This window comes from Dermacentor variabilis, chromosome 10 (genome assembly GCF_050947875.1).
Source record: "Dermacentor variabilis isolate Ectoservices chromosome 10, ASM5094787v1, whole genome shotgun sequence".
In the NCBI taxonomy this organism is placed as follows: Eukaryota; Metazoa; Arthropoda; class Arachnida; order Ixodida; family Ixodidae; genus Dermacentor; species Dermacentor variabilis.
In genome coordinates, this window is record NC_134577.1 from 57,875,551 (window position 1) to 57,902,003 (window position 26,453).

The window sequence follows — 26,453 nt, forward strand, 5'->3', positions numbered from 1 at the left end:
GAGCTGTTGCCTTGCAACTTCCACATTTTGGAGCATTTGAAAAAACAGCTCAAGGGAACCAGATTCATGTCTTGCTCATTAGTCAGTGGGACAAATGTCTAAATGCTCATGGAGACTGCTTTTAAATAAAGTACCCCGTTTGTCATATATTCACATTGGCTCACTTTCATTTGACTCGCCCTCATATACTTTGCAGAACTCCTGCTTTGTATATGTGCATTCTGTTGCGACTATAATTTCGGAGCAATTACCCACAATACATGACCGGTGACAGCTGCTCCTGCACAATACATTCTAGTAAAGGACAGGGTCATTGAGATTTTTCCCTGGTCGTTGCATATGTACAAAAATGTAAACAAGGTTCTTGAATGACAGAGAGCGAGAGAGATGCAAATGAGAGCAAGGCAGGAAGGCTAACAAAGTTTTATTAAAATATTTGTCCTAAATTGTTCATTTCATGGCCTTTACAATTTTCATAGCAGCGACATGCACCGCTTTGATGGTTTGAAGTGATATAGTTCTAAAGTTCGTGTGATACTTGCTTTACTTATTAAACATAAAGAAAATATGGAAGCATTGACATCAATTATTTCGGGCACTATTTTTGAAACATATGAGCATACTCTTTTACGAAAAAGTACTTATTTTACTTGTCATGACAGTGCGTAGCGTTCAAGAATTCGTTTGCAGCATCTCTGGCAATGGCAACGCAGTTATTAATAATGTTTAATGTATTTGATCCCTCGACAATTTCTATGAGGAGGAGGCTGAGCTGCAAAGTAAGCCCCTCCCCTCCCTCCCCCGAAGAAGATTTCTGGCTATGCCGCTGGTATTGCAGTATATGTTGCAGCTCTTTGTCTTGAAATAAAATGTTAAAACATAAAAGCACAGAAAATTAGCACAATTCTAGTCGTAACAAGAAAGTTATCTTACAAAATTTCATAGAACTTTTATTCGATCACTTTAGAGCTCATGTTCTAATTGTACACTTAAAATGATGCAGTAATGATGCATCGTATCAATATAGCAGAAATCCTGTGGTTAGTGCTAACTTCTAGAAATATGTCCTCATAAATCTATGGCAAAATGAATTGGTGTTCCAGTTAACACTATCAACTACGTTAGAAATGGAGTTCTGGTATAAGTTAGCCAGATCATCAATGAATTTTACCATAGATTTTAAGGAATAACAAGCCATCAGAAAAGCTGTGCAATACTCGCACTATTAGATTGATTTTCTTCCCCCTCCCACTTTGCTGCAGGAACCACCGATGATGCCGTCAAACATTTGCGACTAAAGTGGTAAGATCAGTTCACAATGGCTAAACCGAGCCAACTACAATGATTATATATACAAGGTGGGAGTTTTGTTTATTGTGCTAGACTGAAACATGCCAACACCAGTTTTTTGTTTTTTTTTAAAGCCCACCTTTAATGCTTTGCTTCATGAATAAAAAAAATGCAGACCTTGAGCCCAAGAACACAGTGCTTCCAAACAACACTAGGCTGTTAAAAGGTGTTGCATAGGAACACTAAACTAAACATTGTCGCCATGGAAACTAAAACTAATCGCACATGCCTCAACAACTTCTCTGCTTCGTTGCTCCTGCCCTTACCACTTTGACACACAAACAAATCTTTTGCGAGGTTGCGTACTCAAGGCAATGCACTACCTGGTGTGACAAAGACAGCTTCACTTGCTGCCCAAATATGTCAAATTTGCAAGACCTTCACTCGTTCTACAAAGACAGAAGAGTTTGCGACAACGATACACGCCGTTAAGTGGTGGACAGTGATCTTCACTGTACAATGAAAGTCATGCACAATGCATCCAAGTCTCACATTTGCACATGCTTGCGCGAAAGTCTTTTTTTTCATGGCACCACTGTCCACAAAAGAGTAGTGGAATCAGTTTGTAGTTGAGGTGTCGTGTACGGTGCTTCAAAAGGTACATTAACACACCTGCATAAGTCGAGGTTGTGCCGTCCGTGGAAGCGGGGAGAACTGCCGTTACTGCAACACTGCTTGAATGAACAAATGTCACTGCCAGGCCGAAAACAACTGCGCCAGCTCTAATCAAAGGCTCCCTAAAAGGTTCTTGCATCTACTTGTGCTACACGATGCATGCTACTAAATGGCAAGCTAAAAGCAATACGCCCCAAATGTGGGCACCCGTTTCAGGGAGAAAGCACTTCAGGAACTGCATGAATTGCAATTCGCTCCCGTGTTCTATACCAGAAAATTCTATGCCTCTGCATTGAACAAGAATCGCAACCTTGCAGAAGTTCTTGCTGACCTTATTTTCTCACAGGGGATAAAGGAATGAAAAGAAAAGAAAGGTTATTTCACCAAAACAGAAAGATCATTACTGCTGAATTACAGTCACAACATATTAAAGTAAAGCTGGCAGAATCATATAACCAGGCGCTTCTTCATGCCACGACAAACTTGCTTCGTCTCGCTTTTGTACCGGTCATGAACAACCACAGCATCTTGTGCACATTGCTGAAGAATGTTGAGGAAAAGCTCGAGTCCAACTCCGCTCTGCCGAAATTCTGGAACACCGTGCGAAGGAAAAACAAAATTCGTCACATTCAATGCAGATTTTTCCGGAATGTTGTCACCTGCAAGGCCTTTTAAGAAATACCTGGAACTTATGCACGCAGAAACTCGACTATGCGAAAATACACTGAGACAACGTGCAGCCTGTTTCAACTTACAGACGTGCTAAGTCCCTGGCTTAGGACACTAATCGCTGAGAACACTGTCCTTGCACAGTCTTCAAGTGGGGCTTCTTCGGTATAACTTCTGCACATGCAAGTTCGTGCACAGTGCTTATGCGCGAGCTTCAAGAGAGCGACGCAAAAATATGGGTCGGACAAAAAAAGAGAGGCCTGCACGATAAAAGGATACATTCACGTGCTTTGGTCAAGGCAAAGGAGTCATCGCACATTATCACACTTACTTAACTCCACATTGCGACCACAGTCAACCACAAAGGAGAGATAATGCCCTGGCTTAGTACTCTTCGTCGGAAGAATTCCCCCCTTGTGTCGTTGGCACAGGCTTTTTTGTCCGATTCCTTCGCAACGCGTTTTCCCGCACGTGATGGCCCGACAGAGATGCGCCAGGGTGGTCTCCAACAGCGGCAGTGGTAGATAGAGCTGGTAAAGAGGGGGCACCGCTCCCTGCTCTGGCTGGCGCTGCCCCGGCAGTTCGAGGTGGCAGCCCCCTTGACCGCTTACGTCGCATCATGGCCGCTCTCCGCTGCAGGCGCTGCGCTGCCCTGTCGACCCCACCGTCGTCAGAGTCGGTGTCGCTTGCCGTTAACGTGTCCGAACTGCTGGACCACAACTGGAGCAAGCGTCTCTTCCGAGGCACGGGCTTGCACCTCCGGGCCGGCTGCTGCGAGGGTGCAGCCGACACCGCTGCCGCAACCGTGGCTGATGCGATGGTGCGGCGCTCTGCATCTCCTTCGTCCGAGGAAGACAACTCGATGACAATTGGCGTCCTCGACCGCGCCGGCGCTGCAGGCCTGACCGAGCTCACTATAATGCAGTCCGAGTTGTCCGATTCCGTCTCCACCAAATTGACCGTCGCATTGTGGTGCAGGCCACTCGGACCCGGCTGACTTGGGTCGGAGCGCACCCCAAGCGTTATGGGCGCCACGGGGGAGGCATCCTCGGGCGACGAGTCCGGCGTCTGCAGGAACTCCGCAGCGGGCGCGCCACGGGCCACAACATTGGCTCGGGTGTCGTACACGGCAACCCGGTCGTAGGCGACCATGTCGAGCGGCGACGCAACGAACGCAGCCAGCTCGTGCAGGAAGTGCGCCGTCCGGGTGCCGAAGAAAGGCCGCACGTGCTCGGCAAACTCGAGGCTGCACACCTCGTACCGCGTGACAAGCGCCAGCACCAGCTCGATGGTGAAGGTGATCTGCGCCTCACCACCTCCCAGCAGGGCCAAGAGTTCCCGGTTGAGCCACGGGATGAGCCGGTGGGTGCATGCGGGGTTCTCGCGAAAGAAGGCTGGCGTGAAGTGGCGGGTCGAGCGCCGGCTGTTGGGCGGGCACACCCACAGGTCGAGCTCGTACAAGCTTCGGCGTTCGGTGCTCGAGGTAGGCAGGGGACCCGCATGAGTGACAGTGGCTGCCGCATTGCGTGAGGCTGAGCGGCTTGACCTGGTTGGGAGAGAAGGTTCACTTGAGGAGACGCTGCGGACACAGCTTTGGGCCACCTTTCTGCAAGGTGTTACAGCTTTACCCAATCACTTTTCACCAAACTTTCTGCCTGATCTTTTTTAAAAGCAGAGAATTAACAACATCACACTAAAAAAGAATGGATACTGAGATGGTGGGAAGTGGTGGTTTTAATGCCTTGCATAAATTTTGTTTACCCTTCCCACACTTTTTTCCTTCGACTACTTTTCTTTACTTTTCTTTGTTGCTCGTGTATTTCGCAAGAAACGTGCTGTGAAGTAGCCATGCCAGCTATAGAAAGGGGCCAGCAACACAAGCAAATTTGTCAGTTTATAGTCGGCACCTGGTCCTGTCAATCTTTCATCTTTCTCCGTCCATTTTTTTTTTCTCCTCACTGTAGCGTTACGTAGGTGTCGACTACAGTTGAGAACGCCGAATCTTTTAGTGACTTCAGATGGTATGTTTTACCCATTAATACGGTTCTTGTGTTTTTCTTTTTTCTTTTCCAAACCGTACGAACGTGGCTCCGCTGTATACGCCACCTTCTCCCTCTATTTGTACTACACATCAATCCTTGCAATTGTCTGCAGCACAAAACACTGATGGCAACAAGTTACAGAACATGGTGGTGCACGCTTGGTTCCACCGTCCTACATCAAGAATGTGGAGTGCAATGAGCTCTGTGGTTGCGCTCCATTTGCAGCAAATAAATGGTGTTTTTTTAAGTGTATGTTAATGATGAACGTACAGCAAAACCTTGTTCACTCAGATATCACGGGACCGAACAAAAAAAAAAAGATCTCCTAATTTATTGATTTCACATACTGTCACTACCCCATGGGATTATAACAGGAAGAGCAAGTACAATGGGAGGAGTTGCAAACAAAAAGCAAATATAAGTACAGTATATAATTGCAAGAGTGCTATTGTAAAAGTTTTCACTGGGTTAAAACAACAGAATCAAGATTCACAGATTCAAGATATGGGTACAATTTATGGTTACCTAGAGGAATCTGATGTGAAAAATAAAACAAGCCAATTTAAGAAAGAAACTAGTAAACAGATGTGACAAAAAATTTGGGATGAACATGATAAACAAAGCAGTCATGCACACAGTGCATTATACAAAACCTCAGTACTGGTAGAAAAGCACTTCCAGATGAAAGGGTGTACATTTAAATACTAGAACATTGGAGAAGAAAAAAAAACAGTATTATCAGGTTGCTAAAAAAAGTATGCAATATTATATACATTGGAGGTGTTTACAAGGGGTATAACTAAACACGCTAATAATAGAGAAGCAAGCTAAAATAAAAAGGAAAAGTGCTAGCGTGCAAACATCAGTGACGAAGCAGTGCAAACAAATCTAAACTGTAAGGATAGATTTTTTCCAGCAGAACCAGCAAATGTATCTAATGGGCAGCTGCTACTATTTCGCTCTCTTATCACTAAAGGAAAGAATGAATCCATAAAGCAGTCTGTATGAAAGAAACATTCACTGAGTGTTTGTGTGTGCTCATGTCGCACTGACTGTGCTTCAGTTGTGAAGATTTATTTAGAGGTACCAATTTTAAACTGGTTGTGTAGAAACTGCTACATACGCTCAGGACAGGCTAGTATTGCTTGGTTTTGTGCTGTTGAGATTCCAGCTTTGTTAAGTAGTTCGGCAGGCAAGTCTGTTAGGTTATGTTTATTGTATATAAACAGCAGTGTTTTCCTTTGTACACCTCGTTTGCTAACTAGCTGCTTAGTGCATGGGAACCAAACAACATTTCCATTTGCACACTGTGTACTCGTAAGCGAAATCGACCGTAAGTTTGTCGGGTCATTTTTGCTGCCCGACTTATGTACTGGAACAATGTTTGCCGATTTCCAATCCTTTTGGAAGAACAGACGATGGCAATGACTTGTTACACATAACACAAAGGCACTTTGCCATCCATTCTGCGTGTGGTTTCAAAATAACGTTCGGTATTTTGTTCGGGCCTGATCCTTTCTTTGTGTCCATGTTCCCCACCCCCTAGAGGTAGGTTCAGAACTCCGGACTTCGTGACGGTCAGAGGGCTTTGTCTGCTATTAACGGTGACGTCGATTTGACTTCTGCCTACAGATATTGCAACACGAACTTTGCCGTTTTGTTTAAGTCGAACCCTAGCCCCGCTTTTCTTTTTTTTCTTTTTGCACTGCACATTTGCAGCGCTCTGTGCTCACCGACATCCGAGAGCTATCAGAATTAACCGATGTGCATACAAATTAACGAGAGTTTGATTCCATTACATTTTGCATGCACCTGCCGAGACCAGAGATTGAGTCCGAATTATCCGATTTTCCAAAGTTAACAGAGGGTCAAATTAACGAGGTTTTACTGTACTAGTATTACTAGTGTGCTGAACTGTATAATGTACATACGTCACGTACAGAGCTCACGTATGTTTTAGTGGCAGTGAGCAAAGTTCATTGAAGAATACACCCACATCACTAACGACTGCAGGCAACCCGGCCTGTATGAGTGGTCTCTGAACATTTTGTATCCCCCGTGATTAAATTTAGTGGAAAGTCTCAGCCCCCCTCTCCTCTTCATTTAGCTTGGAGCAGCACAAAGGCAATCACCACCCTAAACAAGACTTGCATGAAGGGTCATGGGAACAATATCACCATGCTGACCTGGTCCGTACACCGCTGCTCCTGGTGAAGCTTGATGGGATCCGCAGGACCGAGCGCCGACGTGGCCTCGAGTGCCACGTCAGCAGCATCGGCGAGTAGACAAGGTGGTGGGCCAGGAGCAAAGCACTGCTTAGTGCCGAGCTTCGCGACGTAGCTGCAGCCATCGCTGCCGCTGCTGCGGCGGCGCTCGCCGTTGAGGAGGCCTGGGGTGCATCGTTGTGCACGAAGTACTGGTCGTAGTCTTCGAAGGAGCGCACATTGTGAACAATGCTCTTGAAACGCTGCTTGCACAGCGGGCACTCGGCTTTGACCTGCAACAAGAACACAGTGGGGAAAGGAATGATGTGGCCGAGTGGATTTGGCAGATTTAAACGCGAGAGCTGCTAAATCAAAAGGAAAGCAACAGCCACAGCCACAAATCACATTAAGAGGCCTATTCAAATTATTGCGAGATACAAGAATGGCCAGAACTTGGAACCAAGGAGGAACTTGCAAGTTAGAACTCTTGTGTGTGCCCCTGTTTGTGAGCGATCCCCCCAAGAAGCCTTATCAAGGATTCTTGAGATTGGCTTCACCCACTCCACTGAGTTTGCTTTAACACTCAATACGGCACTTTAAGAACAACAGAAGAGAAGGCCCACCATAAGCAGAGAAATGTGTAGTTAAGTCCAGTCTCTTTTCTTGTGTGTGAGTGTGTGTGCTCTCTAAGGTTGAATTTCCACAAACTAACAGTTCAAATAAGCCATTTTAGCAAGTTCACATGCACTGCTGTGCAAATTGTCTCATTCGCACATTCCTTCTGCCATTTTCCAGTTTCTATTGGTTATTTTATGACGATCTGGTTGAGTATCAATCTGGCAGCTGCAGTTGGCTCTTTCAAGGCTTAAAATTACCAGGTGTGTTTATTAAATAGAGAGAGTAAAAAATATGAAATGAAAGGCAGAAGTTGGCAAGGGTAACCATATGGTTGCACACGAGAAAGGGAGAGGAAGGGAGGAAGGAAAGATGAGATAGATTCATAGGGTGCAATGTCCCAAAGCGAAACTGGGGCTCTGAAAAACACTGTAGTCGACCCTTTCTGGTACTATGTGTACAAGTGTGCAAGTAAAGATGATGAATTAAAATCAAAAGCAGTGATTAAAATTAAACTTAAACTGCATCACAAACATCTCGAAATGCTTCTGATTGGAACTAAGCTGCAAATTTGAATAATAAGCATAAAGAGTTTTAGCTAGATGAGTTGGAAGGTAGACAGCTGGACATTTGCCCTTTGTGCCAGTTTGTCTCCATATAGTGAAACTTGAGGGTGTCGAACTGAATCAGAACTGAACCGAAAACTGGAGCTGAAATGTTATTTTTAGCTGAACCGGTACCGTACCAAACCATTATTTTTCCGTCATCTTGGAGCTGAACCTAAACAACAACTTACTACAGCAAGCATTGAGAACCGGTCAGATAAATCATTCAGAAGGCCCTAGGAACCCTACGAAGAGCATGTCAGAAGCTAAAACTCAGTTCTGACACTCATATTAATTTTTGTGCAACCAGGGCTGCCCCTTATGCGATAAAAAATGTGGCCGCTTTGTGAGGCTTCCACAAAGGGACAAAAATAATTTTGTTCAACTTCTTATTCTGTGTTAAGGCTGTACAGAGTCGGCTGTGCTGCAGTTGCAATCCAACAACACTCATGAGAGCAATCTATAGCACTGAAACTACCAATGTTCATTGCGATTGTGTTTGGCATCATGTGCAACATCAATGCTTCATGTGACAGTGAAAGAAAACAAGAATGTAAAGCCCTCTGTTAAATCAACAGACCAAATAAACATGCGATTAAGAAACAAATATCTTTTTTAAAACTCCAAGGAATTTCGAGTGTGGCATAAGTTTGCTCCAAGTTGGTACAGCTATACTTGGAGTGATACGAGACCGTTGGCGTAGGTTGATATAACTTCGCAAAATAAGACAACTCTGTGTCACAAGGAGACACAGAGCCTCGGTAGGCGCTTCTTGGGCGCAGTGCCGCTTGGCCATAAGATAATTTAGCTCGATCAACTATGCAGCAAAGTACAAAATGGCGCAAATTGCCCATACAAAACGTGATTGATGTGTTATTGCAAACACGCAAAGGAACCTAGGCGTGAGCGACCTTGCAGAATCACAACTCAACTTCCATCGCAGCTCTTTCTGTCCAGCAGTTAAATTAAGTATTTATCATTAAGCCACACAGTTTAATATGTTGCCCGCAAGTAACACCAACAGTTGGCAAGGAATTTTCTTCACGAAGGCCAGTAATTAGTCTGCACACATTCTACTTCTGAGACATCCCCAAATTTTCACTAAATGTAATCTCAGCGGCGTGCAAAGTTCTCCAAGGACAGCAGGCTAAATCCTGCAGCATTCTTAAAACAGTCTTATTATGCTCGAGCAGTTGAATACATAAGTTACATCTTAATTTCCACCCCAGTTGAGCTCGATGTCCTATGTAGTTCTCTTATGACTCTTGGAAACATAGCAAATAACGGCAGGATAACACTCTAGAACACTTGAACAAGTTATCCTCCGCAACACAATAATTAATGTGCGTAGTTTAAGCACTTATTGTACATGTAACACACAAGGTGATTTCTACTTCAAAGAAATGTAAAGAACATGTCTGGCTTAGTTCACCGACTATACCAGTAAAACTAACTACGTGCCTTGCATAAAGCATGAAAATTGAGAAAATGAGTGTTCAGTAGTTTTTTTCAAGACACATAATCATTCTATCTACTTCAAACGGTCAAAACACGACACACATAGCATGGCCCTTATTTTCTCTAAGTATGAAATTACTGCCGTCTTTGGTCCTTCCAAGAAAGCAGAAAACCTTTGCGAGTGTTTCATATACCACATTTGGGCCAGTTGAAAACAAAGCTCTAGAAATTTTCATTTAGCACCTAAATAACTTGCAGCTGCAAGATTTGTGTGTGTTCCACCCCAAACATTTCCTACATTTTCTCAAAATATAAACTTTGTGAGTGGTCAATTTCTTTTTCCAGGAAATTGTGAGAACAGGCATATAGAATGTTTTCAAAAGCTAGTCACACTTGCCGCTTCGCCATAAGAATGCAACAGCATCGAAGCTTCAGATCACTGAAACAATGGAACCTGCATGGATGTGTTATACAGGGATCGAAGCAGACAAGGAAGCTTAGGGACAGCTCTGGGAGCAAATTTTGCACTTTGGAGCAGTTTTGGAGCATGAGTTGACCATTTTGATGCAGTAAACAAGCATTTTGGAGCAGCTTGGTAAAGGACAATATGAATGCAATACAGGCATACGAAGACAAGGCATTCTTTTGTTGATTTTGCTGAACACTACAAGGTAACGGCAGATCAGTTTTACAGAAGCCTGCAAGGTGAGCAAAATTTTCAACTCAAGAACGTTGAAAAACACAAATACTTGGATTTAACTTTTACATCAGATTTACGCTGGAATACACACACAGAAAATGTATGCATCAAACCGCTTAGAGCCCCGTGGTCCTTGAGGCGGAACCTCAATCGGGTAACCCCTGAAATTAAATGTCTTGCTTACAAAACTCTAGTTAGACCAATTACTGAATATGTTAAAATTGGTTGGGGCCCACACACCATAACTAACTGTTCTAAACTTGACCGAATACAGAGGCTGGCTGCCAGGTTTATATTTAATAAATATAGTCACATCCATTCTCCAACATAGTTATGTCAATTAGCTGATCTATCACCACTTGAGCTCAGAACTAAATATGACAGATTAAAATTCCTCTTCGAAGTTATTCACAATCAAGTAGATATTAAACCAGATGATTATTTTGAACTTCCTATGAATGCGTCAAGGCATCGTCATAGTATGTACATTCCTCCTCCACTCGCCCGCAATGATTGCTTCAAGTTCAGTTTCTTTCCTAGGGTGATAAGAGACGAATTTGTTACCCGACTCTCTTGTAACCTCGATATCCTTAACTACCTTTTTGGAAAGTCTTAAAAGGACAATTTCTTGCAATAACACATAGTGAATTACCCAATATGTATGCATTTACTTTTACATATGTGACTCTTATTGTGTCTATGACGATGCGGTGCCAAATTGTGGATGGTTTCTTTATTACTTTCCCTTGTATGCTGTAGTTTATACTTTTCCATTCTAAGACAAGCTTTGTGAGTCAAAGCTTGTAACTCGGTCGCATTCTGTGTTTGTTTTTGTTTTTATTCTCCACTCCTGTAGTAGCCTGATGAGGGCTGACAGTATAAATAAATGAATGAATGAAAAAATTCACGACAAGGAAGAATTGTCATCCACATGATTACAGCATGAAGCTACAAAACACGCATACAAGTTTCTCAGAAACCACCATAATATTACATACCGGATATGCCAACTAAATGTGGCCAAGAAAGAATAACCAAAGGCTTTCTGTTCGTAGGCTTGTGTAATGCTAGTCAAGCATTTTTGTTTTTCATTGTGAACAAGCAACTAATATTTAAGTTAGTGAACTAACATTTATTACCTTACTCATTCAATAAGGTGTCAATGCAAAGGGTGTGGAATAGGTCAAGAAATGACCAATAACAATGTATATAGTGACCTAGGAATTGTGTGATCCTTTTTTCCAACAGAAAAAAAAAAAAGCAAGGAAAAGCCTACATCTCTTTTTTCATCCATGTGACAACGCGTCCCCACACTAATAATATAAGTGGTCTCAGACATGGACATCATCAGTACATTGTGTACTATATTACTAACATGCAAACCTGAGTCACAGTCTTGTAACATTTCGGAAAGCAAAGTGCTCCAAGATAGCACTACTTCGCATGTGACAGGGACTGAAGATTCGCACTAAAAACTGCCGATGCGACGAGAAAAAAGCGAGGCCGCTCCTTTCCAGTGCCTCTGTTTGACAAGGTTTGCGTCAAGAATGATGCAATCTTTGGTGCGCAGAAGCCTTGTCACGGTCACAGTGTTTTCTTAGTTTTTTTTTCAGGGCTTTCTTTCTTCTTAAAAAGTACTCACGAATCCTAGGTTGCTTTCAACGCTGATAGCAGTCATTTGTCAATGTCATCCACAACTTTTTCACTGACATCAAATCAATTACGTAGACTTATAAAAGCACATAACCAAACACCTTAACAGGAAGAAATACTAACAGATTGTCAGCATGGTTTTCGCAAAGGAGTTTCCACGGTCACACAACTAATTGAGCTTGTCCACGATGTATCGTTAAGTATTGACCAACAGAAACAAATCGATCTATTCTTTCTAGATTTTTCAAAAGCCTTCGATCGCGTAACACATAAGAAATTAATTTACAAACTCGAACTTACCTTGGGAAAGGGCCTTATTCTGAACTGGATCACAGACTACCTTACAAACCGCACTCAGTTTGTAGAAGTTAACCAGCAATATTCCATCAAATCTAGCGTAAAATCCGGAGTTCCACAAGGAAGTGTTCTGGCTCCAGTTTTATTTCTCATATACATTAATGATCTGCCTTCTAATATTCCAGTCAATGTTAGATTTTTTTGCTGACGATTGTGTTCTGTATCAGGTAATCAATTCTTATAATGACCATGTGGCCTTGAACGACGCTTTGTCACTTGTGTAGAAATGGTGTAACAAATGGCAAATGACTTCAAATATTAAAAAATCAGCTATTTTATCAATTACGAGAAAAAAGCTCGCATCAGAATTTAACTACACTATAGATAACGCCACACTCAACAAAGTGAAGGAGTAGAAGTACCTTGGCTTAACATTAACACATGGTTTCAGGTGGGAGCGCCATGTACACAGTGACCTCGACCGCACAAAAAAAATTGTATTTCCTAAATAGACGTCCTAGACTAGCACCCCCAAACACAAAACTTCTAGCATATAACACATCTGTCAGATCTGTATTAGAGTATGCTAACGTTGTTTGGTTTCCTTTCACCAAAGAACTCGTTAACAAACTAGAAGCAATTCAAAGGAAGGCACTAAGATATATTTAGAACAAACATAGGCTAACAGACTCACCCACAGAGTTGCTAAAACAGGCCGGTATACTGACCTTACAAAAATGAGCCAAGCTTGCACAATTAAAAATCATGTATCAACTTATTCATAATGAATTGAAAATAGAAAGTTCCAAATACTTATCTTTAGCACAAACAAGACTCACCCGACATAAACGTTCACTATCATTAAACGAACACCCATTTCATATGGAAAGCCATAATCATCCGTTTTTCCCTTTAATGACACGTGAATGGAATAAGCTGGACCCTAGTATTACAAACAGCCGATCGTTAACTACTTTTTGACATTAGCCGAAAATGAATTGTGTGCTTCACAATTATGATGTACCTGTGTCACCATTTATTTTTGTGCCATTTTATTTCATTATATTGTGTACATAATCACAATTTTTTTAACGACACCTTAATGCATCTTATGGATTACTACCTCTTGTGTATACCTCACTTTTATAACTTGTATTACTTGCCATTACTGAGTACTATTATTTATGCAAATTGTTTACTTCTTTTCCTGTTGTAATTATTGCTTACCACCATTGGTATTTGACAGACTACCTCATTACCCCTTATTACTCTTAAATTTAATGCTATGTGTTATTGTGTAATTTATGCGCAACATTTTGTTCACCTCTGTAAATTTTCTACCTTGTTGATTACCTCCTGTTTCTTTTTTTTTTTTTCGTAACATTATTACAGTGTATTGAGTCACTTTTCTGCCCACTACATTGTCTGCCTCTGCTAATTGCATATCTATTAAGCTTAATCTTAATATTGCACTAATTATTATTGCTACATTGCAAGAGAACTATGTATGCCCTTCCTGTTATGATCCCTGATGGGATCGACAGTGTGAATAAATAAATAACTAAAATAAATAAATAAATTTGAGTGAGGTATACACATGGCAACTTCAATTTTATAGTTACGTTTAAATGTGAAAATTCAGGACTGCCGCAGGTTGTATTACTAGCTGTTCTTTGATTGAATTGCGATACTGAACACACCGCCACAAGCCATAATTACCTCTCACTGTTGCCGCGTAGAAACAGTCGTGGAAGTCCTCTTAACAGTCTTGCCATGAAATGAAAAAACTGTTGCTCTATAACGCCTCATAAGATGCTCTCAAGCCTTTTTTTTCTAGCGTTGTCGCCACAGCGAGTGCTAGACTGACCTTTGACCATTCCAGAAGGCATGAAAAGCAGAAGGTATGGAAGCAACTGTCGGTGAAGGACTTGTTCTCGGGTGGACCGAGGCAGATGGCGCAGCTCTGCTCCGGAGATGACGGCCGCTCTGGTGACTTCGACGATGGCGGTTGGGGAGGGGCAGCGGCGTCCCCTTTCGCGCCTTCCAACTTGACCGCGGAGGCCAGGGTTTCACTGGCCGCCGCACCACCACTGCTGCTGCGAGCAGATGGCATTGCCACCTCACTGGTTGCCATGGTCCTTCTTTCACAGCTGCAGCAGGACAAAAAGAAAATGTGCATGTTTACGCATATGTTAATTCCATTTATTGTCTGCTTTCATTTATCTGGTTCCTTAGACAGATGACGAGCTCAAGCTATGTTGCATTTAAAATAAAAAGACCAACTTCCAACTTTAGGAAGCGGACCTTTTGCTCAAGCCAGCAATTTTTTTTAAATCTTTATATATTCCAAAATTTAAGAAAGCTGAACCGTCATGTTTACGTCTCCAACTAGGCAAGAGAAAGTGATATTACAAGTCTGTAGGATGCGCCTATAATGACCTATAAAGCAGACAGAATTGGTGTGTTGTACCCCTCTCCAAAACATGCCACTAATATCCGAGTATGTTGCAAAATGCCTGTAAGCATAATACTAATTTCACATAAGCCGTAAGTTCATACATCACATTTGTCCATTTGCAATGCTATAAAAGATGCAGTTTGCAGAACTGCGCTATCTGTTTTCGGTACAAAGTTAGGGATTTGTAAAGTTGACGCTTCTGTTTTTTAAAGCTTACAGATTTTTGGCATTTTTTGTACAAACATTGAGGCCGTAACACAAAATTCTGCTTCCCTCGGCGATGGTAGAATTCATATTTCTTCAATGCAAAAAATTTAATTAAAATCAATTCTCTGAATGTCCAATGTGAGCATTTCTATATTTCACTTGCACTTGAATAGGGAAATCTGAGCTGCCCATGAGGTAACGCTTCTCTTATTGCCATTTAGGATCCCTAGTCCCTCACAGTTTAGAGATAGAATATTCTTTCGTCAAGCTCTCTCAATCAAATTACCATAATTTCTTTGCGCAGAAGTTGCATTGTTGCTCTTTACACAGAAGTAGCAGTCCTGTGTAACCAGATGACGGAACCAGATGTGTAACCATGTCACGGTGCAGCATTGTTTGCGTCAGCAAAGCACTGATTAACGGGGGTGCCAAAAGGTCGTGGCAGTAGGAACTGGCAAGCACGATGGGTATTGCCGGCCACTCGGGCAAACGACCAACAATGTCGAAGGCAGGTTTAGACATCGTTTGGACATTGTTTTGTTGGTGGGACCTTGACATCCCAAGTTTTTTGTAGGGACCCCTGTGCATTCTCTGCCCCACACGTGCATTGAGAAGGTTGCTAAGATGGGAGGAATTGCGAATACCCCAAAATATGTGGCGCCTCTATGCAATCCCATGTCCACAAATTGCTAACAGTGCATGAGCTGTCAGAGGGCTCGGCGCCGTATGGCCCGCTGCCATTGTTTCTTCTGTGTTTGTCAACGGACAATAGGGGTCTTCCACGGACTCAAAGGTGTTCACGTGTGTCTCTGTGGTGCAATGTAAGGGCGCAACCTCTAACAGTGGGGGGGATCCACCCATTCCTTCGACCCCAATTAAAAGGGGCGCAGCCATGACCTTGGGAGGAGTCGTGATGCAATTGGGTGAACTTCATTGGATTGTCGCCAATATCTGCCGTTCCCCGACCCAGGGAACTAGGGAAAGGATTAGTTATTTGAACACGAGTTTTAGTCCCAGCTAAGCAGTCTAGAAGCTGAGCCTATAATCTGCTGAGAAGCGTCAAGGGGCTACTGCCGTCCAGTATCGCACGGGCCGGCTAGCCACGTCTGAGCTCCAAGTGACTGGCTGATGTAAGAGAAAAAACCAATGTCTGCAGTGCCACTTACAGTAGTTCCCCTCAAGTTAGCTCAACGTGCTCGAGGGAAATCATCAGATCTAGACTCCCGGGAAACCCAGCACAGCAACTGCATCCACCGTAACAAGATCGGCTAGCCAGTGCTTTTCAGGAAAGCTCTGCTGTCGATTCCACGGTTTATAGATTTGCTGCTGCTGCCCGGCCATGCACATACCATCATTTGTTTTCTTTTGAACTCCGTTTCAGTCAACCACTGCTTCGTCTATTCTTTTGTAGTGTTAGTGTTTATATCCACTGTTTAGTTGCTTGTTGTATTTCCTTTCTTGTCACCATTGATCTATATTAACCCCTTAAGTGTTTCGGACGAGCAGAACTTCTAGCCTGAGTGTTCCCAAACTGTTTTGGACGAGCAGAGCTCGTCCTACCAGAATAGGTTTTCCTCTCGAATTTTCAGGACGAGAAGTGCTTGTCTATGGCTTACATCAAGTGTCGCCCACCTGATGGAAGCACTTAGCTGGCAATTTCGGTTTCTCCTATGGCAGGAGTGCAGTTTTTGAGTGAAAACATGGTGTCTGGTGGTGGTTACACATGCACTGCTGTCCCGTAGACTCGAAAAAGAAGCTTTTCATCTTCGTCGTCTTCTTCCAATTAAGATGATTTGGATACCTATGTTTATCTTATGTCCGAAAGTGAGGACGACAGTGATGACACTGAATTGAGCAGTTCTGTTGATGATGAGAACATCCCTGAAGCGAACATTGCGAGTGCTCGTCAGTGGGTGCAGCTTGATGTCGACAATTCTGGTGCGAAGCCTCCTCGGTTTTCAGTGAAATAGCCAAAGGTTGATTAGCCTACATAAGTGAATAATGATGAGGCATTTGTGCATGTTTTTTACGTGGTTTGTATCTTTTATTAGCAGCAGGCAGCTGGTTTCCTGTGTAATTTTTAGAAATAAACTGTATTACCTTGATTTGACTTAGTACGTGGTACAAATAATTTTTTTAACATTGAGTAGCTGCTTTTTAAAAAGTACAATAAGATTTGAAATCAGCCATAACAAAGGCACTTTTGGTCTGGACATTTTCAAAAAAAAGCAAAAAAAACTTAAGGGGTTAAGTGCATGTGTGTTAGTGTTCTTGTGTCTGACCCCTTCACTGTGTTCGCTTGAGTACGGCACGACCAGCTAGATTGTATACCCCGTCAACGACTACACGCCGACGGTGAACAAGTGACAAGCTGTGACAAACAAGAAACTTAACCAGATTACGGACATTCTGGTCAAGACAGCAGTCTAGATAACAAAAATAGAGCAAGCAGGTGCCCGTATGGAAGCCGAGCCTTTGTTACATTTGCAATCGAAGACTGCATAACAAAAAACGTATGTGTCATCGCAGAAGGTGAATGCCTGCACATGTGCCACAGTGAGATGACAATTCGTCTCTTCAGCACTAATAAAAAGAAAAATTACTAGACAGCTATACAAAGTAAGGATAGTAGTTCTATGGGCAGCATAAACTTTTAAGCATTCCCTTACTAACTGAATTGACAAGCATGGTGTCACAGCAGTTCAATTGGCTGCATAAACTAGAAAACATTCGCTTACTAAATTAACAAGCGTAGTGTCATGCGCGCACAACCAAACATGAGCCCGTCTCACTCTATGACCATGTAAACTCGATGTCAAAACGCTGGAGTGAGAAAACGCAGCAGCAGCAAGTGAATTGACCTTTGTGCTGCCTCTCGCTTCAAGGTGAACTAAGCTGCGAATACGGCGCACACGAAGCTATGAGCCCCCGCCACAGCTGGGCTCTGTACTAATCGTAGCTCAGCCCACGCGACCACACCATACGCAGCAGCCGCCGAAGTAGATTGCCCTCCCTCCCTTTCCCCCGGTGCCTAGAGCAAGCAACGGAAGAGGGCTCGCTTGCTCCACTTTCCTTAGTTGCGAGTGCGAGATTGAGCCAATGTTGGCTCACCCTCCCAAGCTTTCACTCGCACATACAGCATACGGCACGCAGCGACAATGTTATCGCCCTTGGACTTCAGGCGGAACATCACGGCAACGGCAGAAATGCGCTTGAAGTATCCATTAACACTTTATGGAGCACACAGCTCCACATCACAGAAACTTGGAACAAACTGTGCACCTTTCTTTCTACCCATGGAGAACACATTCATACAATAAAAGAATGAAATGTTGAGTTAGTCAGTCGGTAATGTAATTAATTGATTTGTATAACTAATCCACAGCTGTCATGCATGTCAATCATGCATCAAAGACAGTGAAGCTGCATTTTTGACAGTTATCACACCTTTCGGAAGTCCTAACCCCAGGACTTTGTTCTCACCAGCGATTCACCGAATGCGATGCAATTCTTTCGGAGTCTTCTCGAACACTTCATATTTCCAGGCTTAGATCATTACATGCTCCGCCGGCACTGCTGACACTGGTATGTGGCTGTTGGTTAATTTCCAAAGCTCTTCGATATTTCACACCGACCACGCCGCCACAAGTTATTGGTCGCAACACGAGAACTGCCCTGGGTTAGCTGTGAAAGTTCGTTTTTCCCAACGATCACAACCAATGTTCTGTAATGGGTAATTTCCGCATCGCCGGAAACCACGAACGATTACTATTTCTATACATCCCAGTTTAATTTTATTCTCCTTGTTTTGCAGCGAAATGAAACATTAAACGAGTAGGTGATCTAGCACCGTCTGCGACCTAGGAAACAAGTTTTCTTTTTTTTCGTCTATTTTTTGCGGTACAATCAAGGTCACGTAAAGGTCCTGGCGTATAGAGGCGCACAATAAGAAATTAGCCGCTGGGTGCACTTCGCCGCAGGCTGCGTTCGGAGCCGAAGCAAGCGTCAAATCCCATCTGCCGCAGCTGAGTGGCTCGCAAAATAAGTGACATCACGGCGAGGCGCAATGAACGTGGCTTCATTTAAGTTCGCCCTGCCCGCTATAAAAAAAAAAACATGACAAAACACAATCAAAATGTGACGCGCTGCGACCGAATGCCAGGGTGAACACAGGAGTCGACCGCTTTCCAGTCCCGAAGGCTCAATAACGTCAGCGCCGTAAACCCATGAACGCCGTCGAGACAACTGCCTGAACCACGGCCCGAACAACTTCGCGCCCACTGCCACATAAAGAGACGTACCAAGGTAATTGGAACGTTCGTCGTCTTGAGGCTGGGCGCAGTTAATCGGAGGAAAGCCACGCGAAAACGTCTTACGAGCTTCCCTTCGCCTACGCAAGCGGCGGAAAGGATAACTTCGATAAGTGACACTCCTGCGTTCATAAGCTTCAACTAGAGTGCACTTCAACACTCTAATAAAGATTTAGCTTCAGCAGCAACAGAATCGGGCGGTCGGATCCCGTGAGCTCCTCAGACGAGATCGCGGCGGGTCACCGCATGACCTCTCCGTGAGAGGACTTCGGTTCACCCCTCCAATTTTCCGTTGCTGCGACTAGTCGCCTTCGGACATGCCCGTTTTCGTGTCGAACAGCGCCTTAGCTGTGCATGGCCTTTCCAGACTCCGTTTAGTTATCTTTTTTGCAAGAAACGAGGCATGTCACCTACACAGAAGCGAACATAAAAGGTGACGCACTGGCTGCTAGGCCTTCGGGCAATTAAAAAACAGCCTGTTTCCCCTCGCAGCGCTGTCATGAGATGCGGAGTTTTCGTCGAGCCCGTTCTATATTTTAGGATGCCGCATCGCTTGAAACGTTTCGAAAAGTTTTTGTCGTGTCGACGTGACGCAACAGGATGAAGTGACTCACCTCACCAAACGGTCTGGATTTTGAGCACAAGGTCGAATTTGTCAGTTAGACGAGGACACATCGTCAGCACACGCACAATCGTTCGCCATCACTACGACTGCTGCTATTCATCTGCGCATGAGAGCTCGCAGCGCTGTTTGCTTCCTTAGCGGCGTGAAGAGAAAACGTTTTATGTGCGTTCGAAAAAACAAAAGTCAAGGTTATACGTCAGTATTATTTTACAGGCTTTTCGTTAAATCTTCCTGAAAGTTCAGTTAGAAATAAAACGAATTTTGCAGACAGCGTGATTCCTTGTTACATCTACGGAAGCCAAGCGCATGTCAGAGCGCGTCTGGATATAGTGCCAAATTAGATGTCCGTTTATAGGGCACTAATTAATGCTTTTTTTCATTTTATTTTCATACATCACGTTTTCCATGAATATATAGACTAATATTTGTGTTATTGTCTCAAATATTCTATGAATTTAGAGAATCATGGCGGTGCACATCGCACGCTCGTCCTCTTCTTTCCAAAATTAATACTAGGGTGTAATAATTAAAGCGCTTTTCCTTAATAATGACTTCAACTATAATTTGGCCTAGCACGGACGCTTCTATACGTAAGCGTGTACACGCAAAAATAACCGGTTCGCTCACATATACGTTGCTACGTTGTTTGTTTGTGCTTTCTCAAAATAGACACATCAAAAGGAAGTTGTGTCCGCGTCGTACTTCTGTCTCTCGTCCCTTTTCGTGCGCTAAAAACGTAAAAGTTATGGAACACCAGCATGGCCAAACTTACGCTCTTTGAAGTTATGTAATTACTTGCCATTCAATGTTTTGTATCACAGTACTAAGCAGGCAAAAGCACTAGCTAAAACCTCTGTTTTGCCGCCGTTGTTGCTCTGTGGGTTGAAACCGAAACCGTAGGACTACTGGGACTACTTCGCGTTGTGATACACGTATGTAGAAGCACCACAGGAAGCCCGTCCAAGCAGGTCCGTTGTAGTAGTTGTAGAAGTTTATATAGGTATTCTGTGGTTGTAGCTAAGGTTGTAGCTTTCCATAAGCTACTCTGCAGGGCCTACGAGTCTGGCAGCTACTACAAGATGTTCATCGCTTTTCCATGCTTACTGCGCTTTCCGGTTATCCATTGCTTCAGGTAGTTCTCGTTAGCGGAGGGCTAGCGGGTGCAGTTTTTGATCCTTTGCAAAAAGTTCTTAATATGATAGTGGCCGAACTTGGCAAATTACGATTTCGCTAGCGGGCTCGTGTCCGACCGACTGCGGTGTAGGCGCGCGTTATTACAGTACAGCACACGGTTGGGACCACGATCGAGCCGTGCAACATGCGCAACAAGTGCGAGACGCTGCTCGTCCGGCACTTGCCGACCTCGATGAGCGAAGCGGAAAAGATCGACCTGCTCAAGCACTTCGGCGCTGACAGCGTGCGATGCATGCGATCGACGGGCAAGCTGAAGAATGCCGCGTTCGCGACGTTCCCGACGCAGGAAGCCGCCGACTGCGCTCTCGATCGTTTGCACCAGGCCGTGCTCATGGGCAGCCGTCTGGTCGTCGAATACGCGCTCGGCAAGCAGGTAGACCGCTATTTCCCGAGTAAGAGCGAGCAGTTCTCGGAGTCTGCAAGCGCAGCAGAAATCGCCGACAAGCAGGCGGCTGCGACGTCGTCGAAGGACGAGTACAAGTCCAAAATGGAGGCGTTCGCGATCAAGCTGCACGCGATGTCCTCGGACCTGGGGCTCGACTACGTGCTCAACCCGATGCTGACTTACGCCTACCCTCCTGCGTCCCCTGCGATCGTGGCGAACATAGCTGCCATGCTGCTCTCAGTGCCCAAGTTCTACACTCAGGTTCTGCATTTGATGAACAAGATGAACCTCCCGGCCCCGTTCGGACCTCCGATGCCGCAGCCGCCCATGATGCAACACTCTCTCCCCGTCAACCCCGGTCTCGCCACGAGCGAAACCCAACCCACGGCTTCCGCTGCGGCTGCCGAAGCATCGGGCGGTGACCACGAGTCGAGCTTGGAGGAGTCCGAGATGGAGAGTGACGAAGACGACGCCTTTCAGAGAGCCCAGCTGCAGCAGACCGTGATACCAAAGAAGCGCAAAGCCAAGACCCAGCTGAAGAGGCCCAAACTCCAAAAGCTTCTACCGCCTCAGCCGGTTCAGGAGCATGGGCCTAAGGCGTCGGATGTGTTCGAGCCACTCGTCGAAGACAGGGGAGTGCCGAAAGCTATAGCCATCAACATCCGACAGGAAATCGACGGCGAAGCACAAGCGAAGCAAACGACAGCACCAGAGGTTGTGGAGGGAGGCGGCTTTGGCATCCTGCCTGCCTTGCCCAAGCCAGTGGAAACCAGTGAGACGAATGCCGGTGATGACAACTATGACTGGAGCGGAACGCAGTTCCTGCGGAGGGAGGAGGTCAGGTCGGGGCGTATCTCCAGCGACGAGATGAGCAGAGCATCTGTGTTCAAGAACTACGAGCCAGGAGATGTCGCCACCAGGCTCTACATAAAGAATGTGGCCAAGGCTGCGACTGTTGAGGACTTGTTTCGCATCTATGGAGGCTACATCGATGCCAACTCCGAGGAACAGTGTAATGCTTTTGACATAAGGCTCATGAAAGAGGGCCGCATGAAAGGGCAGGCGTTTTTAACACTTGCCAGTGAAGCTCAGGCAGACAGAGCTCGAAGGGACACCAATGGTTATCTTCTGAAGGGGAAGCCGCTTGTTGTGCAGTTTGCAAGGTCGGCAAAAGCCAAGAAGCCGCCCACGGACTGACAATGCTTGCCTTAATGTGTTACCTTCTTGAAATTGTTCATGTGGGCACCTGTAAATAAGCATAAGCAATGCGGTAATGTATAAAGCTGAAAGTATAAAAGTTGTGCAAAGCATAACTGTGGCCTCTGTTAGAATGTGAATAATACTTCATGTCTGATCTGCATGTAAGCAAAGTACGCCAGTAATACTTCGTAAGGTGTATCCACCTCTCTTTGTGAAATGCAACTATTCTTGTATACAAAATTGTTGTATGATGCAGCTGTTGATGATGATGCAGCCACTGCAATTTGAGAAACGAACACTCGTATGAATGGATCGGGCCTCCCCCCCCCCCCCCCCGAAAAAAAATGAAAAGGAAAGATTTAGGAATGTCAGTTCTCCACATAGTGCTTTTCACACTGTCACCTCTGCTGAACTTGAAGTTTACATCTCGTGCTGCGATTTCCATTAGTTGATTCTGCCACCACTGTGTGCTGTCTGTACCAAGGCTTACATATACATGGGTTTAATTTTGTGAGGCTACAAGTGTAGAAGCAGACTCTTCTGTCATCAGCCTCTTTAGCAAAGTTATATTGCTATTAACAAGTAGCATGGCGGTGGATACCCGTCCAACATCAAAATTCGTAAATCTCTGAAGATCGGTATATTTCGACAGCTAAAATGATTCAGAATATGAAAAGACATTGAAAAACTGAAATATGAAAAACTGTAGCTGCAGTCTTCACCAGGTGAACAGAGCTCTAAAATGTGAGCAGGCACTGCTAGTTTTCTCTGAACTTTGTCTTTAGTAAGCATCTATATTGCAGCTGGTAGTTGTTCATCTGGAAGTGCACAGGAAGGAGAGCTATTTTGCCTAAGTATGCCTAATGCAATACAGTGCATTCAGTTACTCAAGTAGTATTTCCTTCCTTTTCAAAATAATAGCTAGAGCGGAGAAAAGTTCCTATGAGACGCACAGTTAGTTTAGCCGCCTGTTGACATCTGAATGGCAACCAGCAAGGGGGTCTGAATAATTGAAGTAATGTGCAAGAATGGAAGAGATGGGAGATGATACTGGGTGTCCGAAAAGTAACCAATGAGAATATAAACATAAAAATATGATGATAATTGGGAATGGCATTGCAGTTTCACGTGATTTGATAGTGCAAGACCTGTTCGTTTGATAACAAGTGTGGGGTGCACTCAATGGATGGGCGAACAAGAACAATCATCGCACACTGTAGGCACTGCAGGTGGCTATTACCTAGCACGCTGTACAGACAACTTCAGCACCCTTCCACCAAGTGCTTAACAATATGCAGTGTTGTATGAACACATATCTTCAAGCTGGTTGCAGTCATTTTCAGCATCTTCTGTACTGATCATTACAACAAATAAAGATTTGAAATTTTCAGATGTCTCAAGCTTTTTGGACACCGTCCGAGAAAGGCTACTGACAAATGTAGTTGTCTATGTTCACCTTAATGTTGTATATATTGCGATGTTTGTGGTACGACCCTACATGTAGTCGTGACAGTCACTGTTTGCAGAGTAGCCCCGAGAGTTTTGGAAGTTGCCTGGTTGCCTCCTGGCACCTGCGCGGGCATGCTAGGGGCCGATGGATGGATGGATGCTATGAGCGTCTCCTTTGGAATGGGGTGGTGGGTGGCGCCACCAAGCTCTTGTTATATTGCTTACTGACCTACCTATGTTAAAGAAGAAAAAAAAAACAGCCAATGATGATGAATGAATGATGAATTGTGGCTAATCCTTTTGTAACGGGCAGGTTGCTTTAAAGCACCCTAGCCAAAGAAAATATGTACCTGTCAAAGAAAAAAGACAAAAAAGGGGAGAAGTGACAGAAGAAAAAGCAAAAAAGACGGGGTAGAGAGCGCTGACCCCAGCTCTTTTGTACATGCAGCCTGACCAGGTGCACAGACATGACATTGAGACACTGGATTTCAACTGTTCCTCTAAGAGTTAGTCACCTTGTGCTGTTGCCAAGTCGTATGTCACCACTGTGCCAGTCTGTCCTTCGTTACACGTACTGCGTTGAACACCGTCACACCCCGTTCCCACACTCCATTCTCGCTCCCAAATACCAGTGCTAGCAGAAGTGTGGTGCTCTCTATGTGTCATGGACACAAACCGGCACACCGGAGGACCAGGTGTTCCAGGTTTTCCTCCTCCAGGCCACATGTCCAATGGACGGTTCGAAGTGGTGCCGGTACACAAGCACGCACAATGCCCCCGCTCATGCTTCAAAGAGGAGCACAATGTCACTGCTGTTATCATACAGCCCCATTTTAATGTTGGTTTTGTGAGTGCTGCATGTCCGCAAGGTAGATTTCACCACCATTGCATTCCGCCACCTTGTCTCCTCTTCAAACACCTCTGTACACTTTACAGCCGCTGTCCACTTGGACTCCCAATCCTCACTTACTGGTTTGACAAGAAATCCATATTTGCGGCGTAGAAATTGAACCCGCTTGCATCACTGGGTTTGTTGGCCTGTTATGCAGGTGTATCTAAACACACACCCAGGCCAACATGTGTTGTCCATGAGGTGCAGATGTCCTTCGTAGGAGAGCTTGGTCCTTGCTTCATGTGCCTCGTACTTGGACCAACCCAGATCACCCTGACTGGCCTCTATTGCAACGCGCCCATGACGGCCAAGGGCCAGACGGCCCCCCTCTCGCTGCCCTCGTCCCAACCACTCCCTGGTTCTTGCTGTGAGGCAGGCAGCTGAATTTGCAAAAGTCAGGCCGGGGACATGCACAGTTTTCCACTTGTCTCGGACAATCAGGAAGCGGTTACACCTTCACAGGTTTTTCCAATGTAGAAACTTTGCTGTCTTTGTGAGGTTTTACGTAGGTTCTCCTTGTAAGTTGCCAGCAGGTCACTCACCGTGCTGAACACCACACCGAGATACCGGTATTCCGTGGCCCACTGTGTTCAGCTCCAGACAGGTATATGTTCGCATTGGGCTGTGGGCCTGATAGCACCAACACGGCAGCTTCTCTGGCATTAAAGCTAAGGTCGAGGTGATGTAGGTAGGTCGCAGAGAGTGTGACTAGCTGTTGAAAGTCATTTGGGCTCTCTCCTAGGAGGACTATGTCGTCAGTGTAAACTAAACCAGGCAGCTTCGAAGTCTCGGGGGTTCCGTCATACATGTGCTTGAACGTAAAGCCACCTCCAGCTGCTAAAAGTGCTCGCTGCAGTCTGGAAACCTACAACGTATATAGCATCGCTGACATTGGACAGCCCGCATCACGACCAGTGGTTGGGACTGCAAAGTGTGCAATGACCATGTTGTTTTTGTACAGGCGGCGTAACAAACCAATTCATACTTCAGGAATGTGGATGTCTGCAATCCGGTGGAACAGGTGATCATGGGGGACACTCTCGTATGCCTTTGATACGTCCAGAAAGCACCCATAGAGGCTTCTCGACTCCTTGCGGGTTACTGCCACTGTTTGAGTCAGCACAAAAATATTGTCCTCTATGGCGCCTGCCAGCTCGAAACCCATTTTGTAGTTCTGTGAGCATGTTGTTCTCTGCCCATGCACTCATCCACGTCTTGAGGATTTGTGAAATGATACGGTATAGGATGCTTGGCCCCGTGATCAGCGGCACACCGTCTCCCGGCTACTCCCGCATGCAACGCTCGTTCTCTACTGTAAATGTAAATGGAAAAAAAAAATAGGAAAGGTGCAGCCTGCCGCGTGCATCAAAAACGGTTCTCTGGGATCGGCATTGACGGCATAAAAAATAATTGAGAAACGCGCTTCGAACGCCGTCGCCTGTGGAAACCGACGCACCCCGTTCCCGAGAACTAACGCCGTTTGGCCCAGCCAAGCGGCCGAGAATGCAACTGCAGCTGTCACGTT

General features: G+C 44.8%; 2 protein-coding genes across 2 annotated transcripts; one reads left to right on the forward strand and one right to left on the reverse strand.

Annotated features, from left to right (window-relative positions):
- Window positions 1-404: 404 nt before the first annotated feature.
- Window positions 405-20,070, reverse strand: LOC142560576 (E3 ubiquitin-protein ligase Topors-like). Its single transcript, XM_075672781.1, has 4 exons — window positions 19,798-20,070; window positions 14,076-14,358; window positions 6,863-7,173; window positions 405-4,180 (listed from the first exon to the last, which is right to left on the reverse strand). Exons 2-4 carry the CDS (start codon window positions 14,340-14,342, stop codon window positions 3,019-3,021), a joined length of 1,740 nt encoding a protein of 579 aa, XP_075528896.1. The 5' UTR covers window positions 14,343-14,358; window positions 19,798-20,070; the 3' UTR covers window positions 405-3,018.
- A 398-nt stretch (window positions 20,071-20,468) lies between these two features.
- Window positions 20,469-22,913, forward strand: LOC142560577 (RNA-binding region-containing protein 3-like). Its single transcript, XM_075672782.1, has one exon. It carries the CDS (start codon window positions 21,127-21,129, stop codon window positions 22,582-22,584), a length of 1,458 nt encoding a protein of 485 aa, XP_075528897.1. The 5' UTR covers window positions 20,469-21,126; the 3' UTR covers window positions 22,585-22,913.
- Window positions 22,914-26,453: the final 3,540 nt, after the last annotated feature.

Excerpts from the sequence above, each read along its gene's own strand:
- LOC142560576 (XM_075672781.1), bottom strand. The coding sequence starts at position 14,342 with ATGGCAACCAGTGAGGTGGCAATGCCATCTGCTCGCAGCAGCAGTGGT. Across the intron at positions 7,174-14,075 it reads GCCTTCTGGAATGGTCAAAG|GTCAAAGCCGAGTGCCCGCT; the intron begins GTCAGTCTAGCA and ends TTCTTGTTGCAG. Across the intron at positions 4,181-6,862 it reads AGCAGCGGTGTACGGACCAG|GTCAAGCCGCTCAGCCTCAC; the intron begins GTCAGCATGGTG and ends TCTCCCAACCAG.
- LOC142560577 (XM_075672782.1), top strand. The coding sequence starts at position 21,127 with ATGCGCAACAAGTGCGAGACGCTGCTCGTCCGGCACTTGCCGACCTCG.